The 12,833-nt window shown below is 36.5% G+C and overlaps 1 protein-coding gene across 4 annotated transcripts in view; it reads right to left on the reverse strand.

The window, feature by feature from the left end:
• Window positions 1–12,833, reverse strand: part of ndrg3a (ndrg family member 3a) — a 56,776-nt gene that overhangs the window by 24,353 nt on the left and 19,590 nt on the right. For 2 of the 4 annotated variants that reach the window (XM_051673160.1, XM_051673162.1), the window contains exons 3-4: window positions 11,237–11,266; window positions 11,113–11,145 (exon numbers count right to left, since the gene is read on the reverse strand). In XM_051673160.1, the coding sequence (XP_051529120.1) occupies window positions 11,113–11,145; window positions 11,237–11,266 (63 nt within the window). Of the gene's footprint in view, window positions 1–1,262; window positions 1,575–11,112; window positions 11,146–11,236; window positions 11,267–12,833 lie in introns of those variants that run through there. The other 2 variants (XM_051673161.1, XM_051673163.1) reach the window with 2 other exon arrangements.

Genomic DNA, 12,833 nt, shown 5'->3' on the forward strand with positions numbered 1-12,833 from the left:
AACTGTCTCAGAGTCATTTGATCGCAAATCGGACTACAATTGTAGTGCTGAATGTTGCGTGCTGTAGATTCAAAAGAACCATGCTTTATGTTTTTGATTCACTAAAAAGAACAGTCTTATAAAAGTCATAAAAAGAGGCTAACTGGCGGTGGTAAATGAGGCTACTGTCTGGAAACCTACGCTTAAAAAAAAATTCTGGACCCAATTACAATTAAACATGACAGGATTTTCGTGATTGGTTGTCATTTGGCCATGGGCCAGGCTCGTGATTAGGTGCGCCAGGACCACCCTAAACCCCCCATGGAGCCGGGCCTGCCGGTTGCATATGGTTGAATATGAGGTTGCATCCTTGCACACAAACATGAAACAAAAAGAAACTGTTTAAAAGGGTGACTGTCTCTCTTGGAAAAGAGAGGCTATGCCAAGGTGAATGAATGATTGCATGGCAAAAGTCTCAGCCTTTCTCCCCCCCCACCCCCACTTCTCCAGCTAATAGAATCAATCACTGAGCACAAACACGGGAGCCATTACACAGCACAAACTTGATGGCAGATCACTACACACACACACACACACACACACACACAAATCCTAATACACAACACCCATACTAATGCATTCTTAGAACCACACACTCAGTATATTCTCTCTACCACACCACACCCTGACACTAAAGGATTTTTGAAAGTAGCTTCAAAACTGCAACAAATGTCCTTGCTTGACCTATTGGACTGCATCATAAGGATGCGTGCCATATTTATTAAACATAGGAAAACCTGTTTTATCAGACACAGTACCTTAACAGCACCCACATATTTTTTCTAGTAATGTACATATAAAAAGCAATCTTGAACTAAAATTGTTTTATTGGTACATTATTCTAACTATCGGAGCACTTGAGTCTCAGACTGGCTTAATCTGTGTAAGGTAAACAAGTTCAGAGGCACATGACTCGCATGACTAATGCAAGAAAATAAAAGCTTTGAATCAGAATACACACTTTGATGGAATGACACACACAATGTCTTCCTATATACACTGACACACATATCAACAATGTCACTTTTTAATATGACCTTAAGAAATGCTTTCAGCTTTCGTATCGTACCTCATGCTTGCTCACACACATACACAAACAATTCTGCTAGAACATCTCCCTGCAGTTGGATATTACTGAAAAGACACCAACAAATTGTCTGGAATCAGTCTGTCTGCTGACAATTGTAGCTTGTTATCTTTCTTACATTCACACACACACTCACCACTGCATCTCCAGTGCATGCATTCTGCTCCACGTCCAATACGGTTGACATGTTTCCACACACAAGACACTGACAGTTTCAGAGAGGAGAGGAGAGGAGATTGGACGATCCAGAGGAGAAATACGGAGTGGCAGAAGGAAGGATGGAGGAAAAAGGTCAGGGAGAGCAGTAGCTAGGCAGACATCCAAGAGGGAGGGGAGACAGAGAGAGAGTGAGATAAATGAATAGAGTAGGTATGTTCTGAATCAGAGAGAGAGAGAGAGAGAGAGAGAGAGAGAGAGAGAGAGAGAGGGAGAGATGGCTGAGATGCAGAGAGAGTGAGGCAGAGAAAGGAGTGACTGCAGTTTGCGCTGTACAGGCTGCACTTGCTCATGCATACGGCACTGCTGAAAAGGCTTGCTCTGATTGGACATGGGAAAGTCTGGTGGGCGGCAGAAAGCAGAAGCAGGGATGAGAGAGGTGGGGTGGAAACAGAGAGGGCAAGGATGGAATGACGCTCCTGACTGCACTTTATATCTTCTTTTGGGTGGGGTCAACTAGTTCACTGCTTTAGATACAGTGTGATAAACCAACACCCAATGCCAAGGAGATGCAAAGTTTTGACCTACCAAATAAATTGATTTGATAAAGCATGCTGAACCCAGATTTTACTTTGTACATCAAGTGGTGACCAAACACACTGAAATAAAAAATTTGCTTAATTTGGAAACATCTAAATGAACTGGTTTTATTCAAGTTAAAACATCATTTAATCTCCTGAGACCTAAGCGTGACTGCTGTGTGCATTTTCCATTTCCCTTTTTGATTTGTATCTAGTAGCACCTAATAAACATAAAAAAAAAAATTACAATTCTAGAGCAAATCGTTTTCCTAAAAATGTATGCCAACATAGTGGACAGCGGGACTAAGTTGTGAACAAGCTATAGAAAGTCAGATTTTTTTAATCAAATTGTTTATTATGTTTCCAGGAGTGTTGGTTATTCATGTTTTTGAGACATTAACGACATTACATCAGAAATTAGCATAATTAATTCTGATTAAAATTAATGGCCAAAGTAATAGCATCATCCAATCACTGCTAAAATAAAATGCTATGTTAAAATAAAATTATACATTATACATTCTGAATCTATTTACTGATTACCATTGTTCAATGTCTGTCAAACATGTTGAGTTGTTCAAACATCATCTGCAGCCTGAAACTGAACTTTTGATAGGAAGTTTGGATTGATTGCACTTTGCTGCATAGAGAGCTACAGGATGCCCTCTTGCTCCCTATTTAGTGACTGACTTAACCTCCAGTGTGCTGTCTGCCTGCACTGGTCTCAGAACAGTTTGAAATGCACCTTATTTTCATCCTAACTACATTTAAAGCCTATGAAAGCAAACATTTTCAGCTTTTGGACGAAGCTATTGATTCTCAATATGATAATGCACAGTAAAAATAGAATTTCTAAGGAAAAAATGTGCTAAAGTACACATTAGTATATATTGTGTTTAGCAGCATTGCGTTTCGTGATAAGTCGCTTAAATTTGAAAAATGGCATATAGGAAAACTAAAGATTCAATCAGGTTTATTTTGACTCAAAACAGGTTTCAATGTAAAAACTTAATTAGGTTTCTTACCAGATATAGTTTTGTTGCCGTTTCTCCCAAAGACAAACTCCACTGTAGTTGGCGTCATGTTGTTTTGTCACATGACTTGAAAGTTTAACACTTTACTGACAGCACAGAGTCTCCTAAACTGAGATCAGTTGGTTTAAATTAATTTAAATTATGCACTGTGTATAGCAAAGCCATATAGGGGCTGCACGAGGTTAACATCACTGAATCAACTTGAATAAATTAATTTTAAGGGTTATATCATGTAGAAACAGGTGCTTCAGGTAACAATTTTTACAGTGCATTATCAAAATTGTTTATCATACAAAAGTAATATAAAATGTCCTTAAAAACACACAGTTTATTCATATTTCTTGTGCCTTGGGAAGTTTTGTTCTTTTTTAGATTTTCAAGCTTGTGAAGCGAGTTTGATCGGACACACAGTGTTTAACATCAACCACAAATCACCTTCTCTCTTTTAAAAATTGATAAGCCTATTTATTTTGCTATCGTAACAATGCACAATTATATGTTTAGTTGCATTTTAATATTTGCATCAGCATTGTTTTATCCCTGCTGTCGTGACCTTACAAATCAAATCAGACGTATCCAATGCAATCCAATTTTAATACGTTTAAATGGAAAGAGGGTTATTTACAAACTACGTGACAACATGGACTTGGATTTGCAAAACAATGTTGGTAACACTTTAAAATTAGATAGGTAAAGTTTGTCAAGACAAACTTTGATGATGGCTTGACAAAACCTTGTTTAAAAGTTGAAACTTTTTTGAAGATGTTGAAGTTTGATGGATATACAGACATTGCAATATGACAAACAGCCAGCTAGATAGATACTCAGACAGACTGTCATGTAGATATTCAGATAAACCAACAGACAGAGAGAGAGAGAGAGAGAGAGAGAGAGAGAGAGAGAGAGAGAGAGAGAGAGAGAGAGCGCGCAACTTAAAGGTGCTGTAAGCTATTTTTTCATGAAATAAAAGTCCTACTCCCTCAAAAATATTATTGAAATAAGAATCCTGAGATATCTCACCTGTCTCTGGGACAGCTCTAGACTCTGTAAACAGCAAACAAAACTGTGTTCGCGTGCCGTGTTTCAAATCTGGCAACCTGGGGTGTCAAAATACTATTGGAAAATGGGCAGTGGGCGGGATCACACAGACAAAAACACAAACAGAAATTCCGGCCCGGAACGGACATTTCAAAGTAGAATATACTGGCTGTAGCATTGTTTTCGGAGAAGCCAGTATTTCAACTTAAATAAATCTCTGATAACATATTATGATAATTTTATGCTTTAGTACAGTAAATGTATTACATATTGCACCTTTCAGGTCATTTTATGAAAATGCAATTGTTCATTGTTAGTTTCATCTTAGTTCATAAAGCTAACAAATGTTAATCTATGCAACATTTTAAAAAGTATGCTGTTATTAACATTTACCAACATTAATAAATGCAGTAAAAATACTGTTCATTGTTAGTTCATATAACCTAATATAGCTAACTAATGTTAACGAAAAAAACTTTATTGTAATTTCTTCTTTTTCTACCACTGCAACAAATAATGATAGTTAAAAAACACAGTTTTACCCTGTTAAAGGAATTATGACCTACTCCATGTCTGTGACCCATGCAGAGGCACACACTGAAAAATGTTGTCAGGTAACATAAATGCGGTAACATCTAAATGAACTGGTTTTATTTAAGTCAAAAATGTAAATGTATTTGACTAAATCAACCTGACATTTTAATTTTAAGATCAAAAGTAATTATTTTGTGTTAGATCAGGTAAAAATAGATTCTTGAGGTAACAAATGGAGGTTACCACTTTTTTTCAGTGCAGAGTATGGTACTATCAGACCGATCTGTCTTCGGATCTTCCGTGGAACTCAAAAGGAGATGTTAAGCGGAATGTTAATCTGTCACCATTCACATTCATCTTTTTTCCATTTAATGAGAGTGAATGGTGACCAAGGCTGTCAGTCCCTAATATTCTGTCTAACATCTTTTACGGTGAATGATGACTGGTTTTTTTCAGGTTTTCTGCTGTACTATTTTCTGGTTGAGAGAATGTCACTTCTGGACATCTTGAAGCAAATCCCTCAAAATCATGTGATAAATTTTGCCAGTCTTCTGTTGCTGTCTGAGACCATTGTGCTTGTTGCATGATTATTTAATTGATTGAATTTTAATATTATCTAATAAATTAATAATGACTCTGTATGAGAGTCAAGGATATGACGTTGCATACTCTGAGCTTCTGATGCCCTCTACGGGTGGAAGTTATCTAAGAATAATGATGAACCTGGTGTGATGACTTGCACATTCACACTAGACGCTTTGGCTAATACTATTGGCTGACAGTTTAGGTTACATTTTGTTTAAAGGGAAAATTGGGTCTCCAACAGCAGGCTTAACTAGAGACATTTAAAATCATTCTATAAGTCTATTAATACAAATGGCCTATAGACATAAAACAATCTAAAAGTGCAAATAGAGATTTAGAATGTTTTAAAATGATTAATCCTTTATCTTGAAACCACAAACAATATTACTGGTCTATACTTATTCATGGCAAAGAGCAACAAAATGTTCTATGTCCTATGCCTTGCCAAGTGTGTTAGATAATATAGACTTACAAAACAGCAGTGAGCTATATTAAACTACTGACAAAACACAGGGAGAATAGTTCAATACATATGTAAATGTATCCTTTACAAATCAGCTTTGGACAGCTTTTGGACAGCCTCAGCCATCTCAACTACATCTATCTGCAGCACTTTCAGTGGGTTGCATGGCTGTAACCAGCTATGAGGTCCGGACCTTGGTAAATTTTTCATATTTTAAAATACATTTTGATGCTATGTACAGCTGAATAATAAAAAAATAAGTGGTTGAAAACTCCTTTGAGTGTCTGCATGTGTGTATAATTTAGTTTAGACAGTTGGCTGGATTCTTTAGTGTCCGCAAATACTGAGTGTGACGAAATGGCGCAACCTGAAGCTGTGCAGCGCATTTGCCGGGCAAAGTAAAAGTGGGACCGGTCTCACTAATCTGACGAGTCTGCTCTGTGCTTGTGGCGTGCTGTCCCGAGGTTAACACAGTGCGAGTTGCGTGCGACCAATTTGAATTTGACACAGAATTCTCTGTTATAAACCCATCTGATAGGAGACACTTAAAAGTCTTTGTGCTGAAGCTAGTTGAAACGATTCAACAGCCCGTCATATTAAACTACAGTGATGAGGTAAACAGGAAAACATTATTTCATTTAAAATGGTAATTACAGGCTTTTCATTCCACAAATCAGCACCCTTACAGAAATATACCTGATAGTTACGGTAGTAACATTAACTGTAGTAGTAACTATGGTATTTTGCCAGAAATAGTGTATATATTTACAATAAATGTTAATATTATTAGCCTACAAAAATATTAAATATTGTATATTAGGGCAATAAAAGTCCATTTTATGTAGGTTGTTTTTATCATTTCTACATGTGTTTAGGATACTGTTTTTCATTACAAATTCCATAGATTATTATTATTTTTTTACAAATCATACATCTAACCATGGTGATTTTGTTGTTTTTTTTTTACCTGTGATTATCATGATCTTACTAATACCATAATTAAACTCTAGATACTATGCATGAACAATGGTAAATTGTCATAAAGGCAACTATAAAGCAGAATTTAATTAAAAAAAAAGCTCATGAATTAAGGATGAAGTTATGACTTTTTCTCCTTTGTAAATATGTTCAGTTCTAATGAACTTCAATTGAAAAAGGTGAATTAAAGGTACACTCAATATCTTTTTGCTCATGTCATCTTGGACTTACAGTGACACCTAGTGGTGTGGATGCAGCATCATTCAAAATCAATAGTTTTCAGTTACAGATGCCATTGTAGAAATTCACTATACACATTCAACCATGATTAATTGAATCCAAGAGTGAAAGTGTCCAAGAACAAGATGGATATGGAGTTTAAATGAGCGCCCCTGCCCCATGTAGAATAAAACAGCTTTTATAAGGTCACTGATATGACTAGAGTCCTCTTCTCATGTGAGTGGTCATGATTTTATACATATGTTTCAAAATTATAATTCATTTCTTTAGGAGTAAAACTTTTTAAAGTGGAAAAAATGACTGAGTGCACCTTTAAATAATTAAGAGTCTGGCAAAAGGAAAGCAATTGATTGTTTTGGATAATATTAATATGTAACAGAGTTAACATAGCCCTAGATAAATTAGTTGTTAATTAACTTTTGCTGATTTTTTCTATAGTAAATTTTGCTGCCCAATGCAAAATCAATGCTTTATTGTCAAATGTGCATTTCTATGTGACAAAAATTCAGTATTAATATTGTTAACTGCATTTGTGATTAAAAAATTATTTCAGATCAAACTCCGGTCGCTGCCATCTCACTTGACACCGAAAAGGCGTTTGATATGGTAGAATGAGATTATCTTTAAAGATTTTGGAAATGTATGGGTTCGGGAATACTTTTATTGGATGGATTAAGTTACTTTATAGACACCCAGTAGTGGCGGTACAAACAAACAGATTAATTTCAGATTATTTTACTCTGGATAAGGGCACCTGACAGGGTTGCCCTCTTTCCCCATTATTGTTCTGTCTTGCCCTGGAACCATTAGCAGCCGCGATAAGAAAGGAGGATTTTCCAGGGGTGGTGGCGGGAGGTGTGGCGCATAAGCTTTTGCTTTATGCAGGTGATATTTTATTATTCGTCTCCGACCCCATTAGATCTATGCCATGCCTCCACAGAATTATTAATTCCTTCTCTAAGTTCTCAGGATACAGAGTCAATTGGTCTAAATCTGAAGCTTTGGCTCTGAAAGCGTACTGCCCAGTAACGGCTTTTCAGCCGGGCGCCTTCTAGTGGCCCAAACAGGGCATTAAGTATTTGGGCATTTTATTCCCAGCAAATTTGTGTGATTTAGTTAAAAGTTAATTTTGACACCTTAATATAAAGGTTTTCGAGTGATGAGGGCAGGTGGGCTTCATTACATTTATCGATGATTGGGAAGTTTAATGTTATTAAAATGAATTGTATTCCAAAATTCAACTACCTGCTACAGTCTCTCCCTGTAGATGTCCCCCTTTCTTATTTCAAGTAATTTGATAGCATAGCAAAGTCCTTCATTTGGAAAGCATCCCAGATTACATTTCAACAAGTTACATAGGCCGACTGACAAAGGTGGGCTAGGCCTACCCAAGATTTTGTTTTATTATTATGCATTCGGTCGCAGATATTTGGCTCATTGGTCGCTTCCACCTGAGAGAGCCCCTCCCTGGTTTTGTATCGAACAGAAAGTTCTTGCCCCTATTTTGCCATTGCAAAGCCTTTCTATTAAACTAACCAGAGAAGTTAAGTCACACCCCGTTATTTCGCATTTGCACGCGGTATGGACAAAAGTGTCCAGAGTGTTTAAATCGTACATTTATTTAAATGTTGCCTCAAGCATATGGCTGAACCCAAAATTATGTATTAATAAGTCCCCTTTCTGCTGGTTGGAGTGGATTGTGAGGGAGGTTAATATGCTCGGTGACCTATATGAGAGTGGAGTGTTGAGACATTTTGAAAATATGGATTTTAGGATTCCCAGATCTCAATTCTGTAGGTATTTACAGCTGCACCACCTGCTCTGTACTATTTTCAGGAGTAGCATACACCCCCCTAAAGCGGCAGATACTCTGGAAGTGGTGATTACTACTGTGTCAATAGGAAAAATACATTTCAGACTCCTAAACATTACTTTTGCAAATAGAAAAGATTAGAATAGAAGAACAGGGTGCTCTGCAAGAGATGGCATTGCCCCCACAAAGCCCCCCCACTGAACATCGAGTCAGTCTGGGATTACATGAAGAGACAGAAGCAACTGAGACAGCTTAAACAGATAGAAGAACTGTGGTGAATTCTCCAAGAAGCTTGGAACATCCTATCTGCCAATGACCAAGAAAAACTGTATCCAGGTGTACCAAGGAGAATTGGGGCTGTTTTAAAGGCAAAGGTGGTCACACCAAATATTAATTTAGCGTTTTAATGCTTACTGGACTTTGTATGATGTTAATTGATAAATTAAAACTATTTATGGCATTATTTTTGAAGATATCCTCACTATGCAACATTTTTCACAAGTGTCTAAAACTTTTGGACACTACTGTATATATTTTCTTTAAAAATGCCAGATAAAATACACATGTATTACAGTAAATGATTAAATAGATAGCTGTATGTCTGTTTGGAAAGATTGCATTTTTTAAAACAAGTTCTTTAGTCCTAGTTTGAAACTGTAACAAAACAAAATAGTGTTATGCATTTAAAATTTTAAACAAGTATTTATTAAGTCATATGGTGACTTTGAAACACAGTAGACTTTAATTATATGCATTTATGGTGAAACTGCTACATTTATGTGTCATTCAATGTTCATTTTGACCACGTACAATGCGCTATCACTTTAATTCAGCATGTGCAGCACAGCAAAAATAGACTCGTGCGGAAACAATCACTGTACTGCTGCTTCTGCACTGCTCCTGCAACGCACTGCCGTGCTGCACCCGCGTATGGTCTGAATGCTCTAAGCTGTTAACATGGGCAATGAAAAAATACATACTGCATACACACTGCATACACATCATGTGTGAAACGGGTGTTAAGTCTTGCCTTAAAAGCAGGTGGTGCAACCAAATTAAGCACTGACTAAGTTAAAAACTAACTAGTAGGTACTAAGCCCTTAGTGTGAACTTTACATCTCAACTTACGTGAGACCTTACGTACAGCTGGTGCAATACTACCCTGCTGAGTAAGTAATACTAAAGTCACTATATTATGTAGACTAGGTCACGCCTGAGTCTGAGCATGCTCGCTTCACCACCTGCAGGTGCTATATTTAGCACATGTGAGATGCCAGCTCTGAAAGAGGAAGACGTGATTCACCAAAGACTTTTACCTTATTGCTACAGGGACATTAACAATTTTTTTTTTACTGTTAAAACACATCAGCTATTAATGAATGATATAACCTATATACTGTATTTCAAGAAGATGTTTACCATTATCCTATCATCCATTAGCTATTAGAATGGTTAATAATCAATGTGACTATTCCTGATATGCTTCCAAGGACATTACAGTAAGATATATTAAATGTGTATAGTAACTTGGCATATTTCCCAAATAACAATGTACATAGCAAACAACTTCTTTAAAAACGATTTATCCCATTTATCCCCCCAAAACCCATGGCTTGCATTTGGTAACCTGCATTTGTTACCTCAAGGGTTACCTCCACCCCCCACCCCCAAACATGTAAATGCTTCATGCTGCAACGGGGGGTTCAAGCCAAATCTACACCCTTGCCCAAAACACACCCACAATATTAATTTGAATATGTAAATAAGAACATCCAATCTCTTTAATAATATTCCGGGTTTAATACAAGTTAAGGTCAGTCAACATTTGTGTCATTATGTTGATAGCCACAAAAATGTATTTAGTCCCTCCTTTTCTTTAAAAAAAGCAAAAATCGAGGTTACAGTGGGGCACTTACAATGGAAGTGAATGAGGCCAATTTTTGGAGGGTTTAAAGGCAGAAATGTGAAGGTTATAACATTATAAAAGCAATAAAATTAATTATTCTGTTAAAACTTGTGTATTATTTGAACTGTAAAGTTGTTTAAATCGTAATTTTTACAGTTGTTTTAGGGCTTATGGTTTTACGTTGTCATGGCAAAAAAGTTGTAAAATTGGATATAACTTTAAACAGAAAAGGTTAGTAATTGATTTTATCACATTAAAATCATATTAACACGCATATTGTTTACGTCTTGTGGTTATAATTTTGAAACACTGAGTATTTTAATGTTTACGGATTGACCCCATTCACTTCCATTGTAAGTGCCTCACTGGAACCACAATTTTTGCTTTCATTAAAGAAAAATAGGGGCAAGTCTAAATTAATTTTTGTGGTAATCAACATTATGCCACAACTGCTGTTGATTGAGCTCAATTTGTATTGACCCTGGAATTAGGTATGACACTCTTTCCAAAATAACATTTGGTTATATATAGCCAAAACTACACCACACCACCTGTCTCTTTTAGCACACACATACCTCTAATGATCATCTAAGAATAGGCCTAACTAATTTTTATCCTGCCAGTAATGAAATATGTGTAGGATAATGCTCTTTCTTACCTGACAGTCAAAGTCCTGGAAATTCTGAGAGTTCTGTAGGAGAAAGAAATGACACTTTATTTCATTTTCATTCATTTACACAAAAATGTCTAACAATCTTAAATATGTCAATATTTCCTCTCACCAGCTTCTGTTGCTCTTTATGTGGGTGCCACTAGATGGAGTGAGAGGTCAGTGAGACTCTCCAAGTCAATCTTTTAGGTTCAGCATTCATGTATTCATTCATCTTATGACATTTATGAGTCTATTTGTAGTGTTTTTGCCTTGGATGTTGTGTGGCAAAGATAAAAGGCCATATTTGTTGTTTCTTTTTCTATTAATACCCTTTCCATTTTCCTACTTTTCTTTTTTTTGTGTGTTCTTGATCAAACCATTTTAGTAATATTGCACCTCATCCATCCCCTCACCACTCCTTCTCTTTTGCTGCAATAACTCCATGAATTGTTCAGATAGATGAAGTAAGGACAGGCAAAGTGGTGATGCCTTTCTTTAGCTACTGAGAATCACAGAGATCTCTTACACAAGACGACATGCAGAGAAACAGTGTGAGAGGGTGTTTTCATGTGGAATGGATGTGTAATACATCAGTAGTGTGACTTGGGATATGTGTGTGAGCATCACTGTGCATAATGCTGCCTTAATGTGCTATCGGAATTATCGACAAAAAAGCACTTGAACTTGATGACCTAGTAATTACGACTTCAGAAACAGGAAGAAGGATAATTCAGAAAGAAAGTGAAGGCAGCATTACTGTGTGCTGAGATCTGCTGTGCTTATAGGCTTTCTATTGTGTTAGATCTTGCTCCAGGTACTCCATTTAGGCTACGTATGCATATACTGTTTGTGAAAAAACAGGCCTGCACATATGTGCATGTTAGAAACAAAGATTATGTGCTTGTCATGCAAAGTTGACTCGAATGTTCAGGGTCGGACTGGGAGATTAAATTTAAAAATGTTCAGAATTCTTGCGGCCCACTGGAAATTTGATCATAGATGTATAATCTATATTTTATTATTTTACTTTATATATTATTATTATTGAACTATAGCCAATAAAAAATTATAGCCATAGGCTATGTTGCGCATAAATAGAACAGATTGTTCCTTGCATCAAGACAATGAATCAACGACTCATTAAAATTGATATAATACACAACACACAATCTTTACACTCTGGATTTTTTTTTGGGTGCTTATCTTAAGGCAAGATCTAGAGGGTAAATAAAAGCAATAACAAAAATGTGTTTAGTTTTTTTAGTACCCAAAAATTTGATTGACAACATCTTTACACATTTTTATGAGCAAGATTAACTTAATTTCAGACCAGAAAAATCTGTGTTGCATGTTCTGACGTAACTCCCAGTATATGACACACAACTGTCGCAAAATCGTTTATCTCAGTGCCAACCTTTGGATCCATTTTCCATCTGTCCGCACTGTTTTTCAAGGTAAACATGCGCTAGACGGACGTCTTTTACCGTTGTGCCAAAAATAACTTTGACTGTTAAAAATGGTCTCGAGACACCTGCATTTTTTTCCCAAAAATCTGGCTCTACACTAACTGGTTTTTCCAATGATTTTCAGGTGTTAGCTTCATGAACATAATCACCAGGCCAGGCAGAGGGAGACAGAGTGCCCATTAGCATCTCTCAACATGAGGTGCTAATCACTTGAGTTAATGGCTTCAAGCACTGAGAAAACATGTTTTTTATTCTGTCACT

Source organism: Myxocyprinus asiaticus, chromosome 35 (genome assembly GCF_019703515.2).
Source record: "Myxocyprinus asiaticus isolate MX2 ecotype Aquarium Trade chromosome 35, UBuf_Myxa_2, whole genome shotgun sequence".
Taxonomy (NCBI): Eukaryota; Metazoa; Chordata; class Actinopteri; order Cypriniformes; family Catostomidae; genus Myxocyprinus; species Myxocyprinus asiaticus.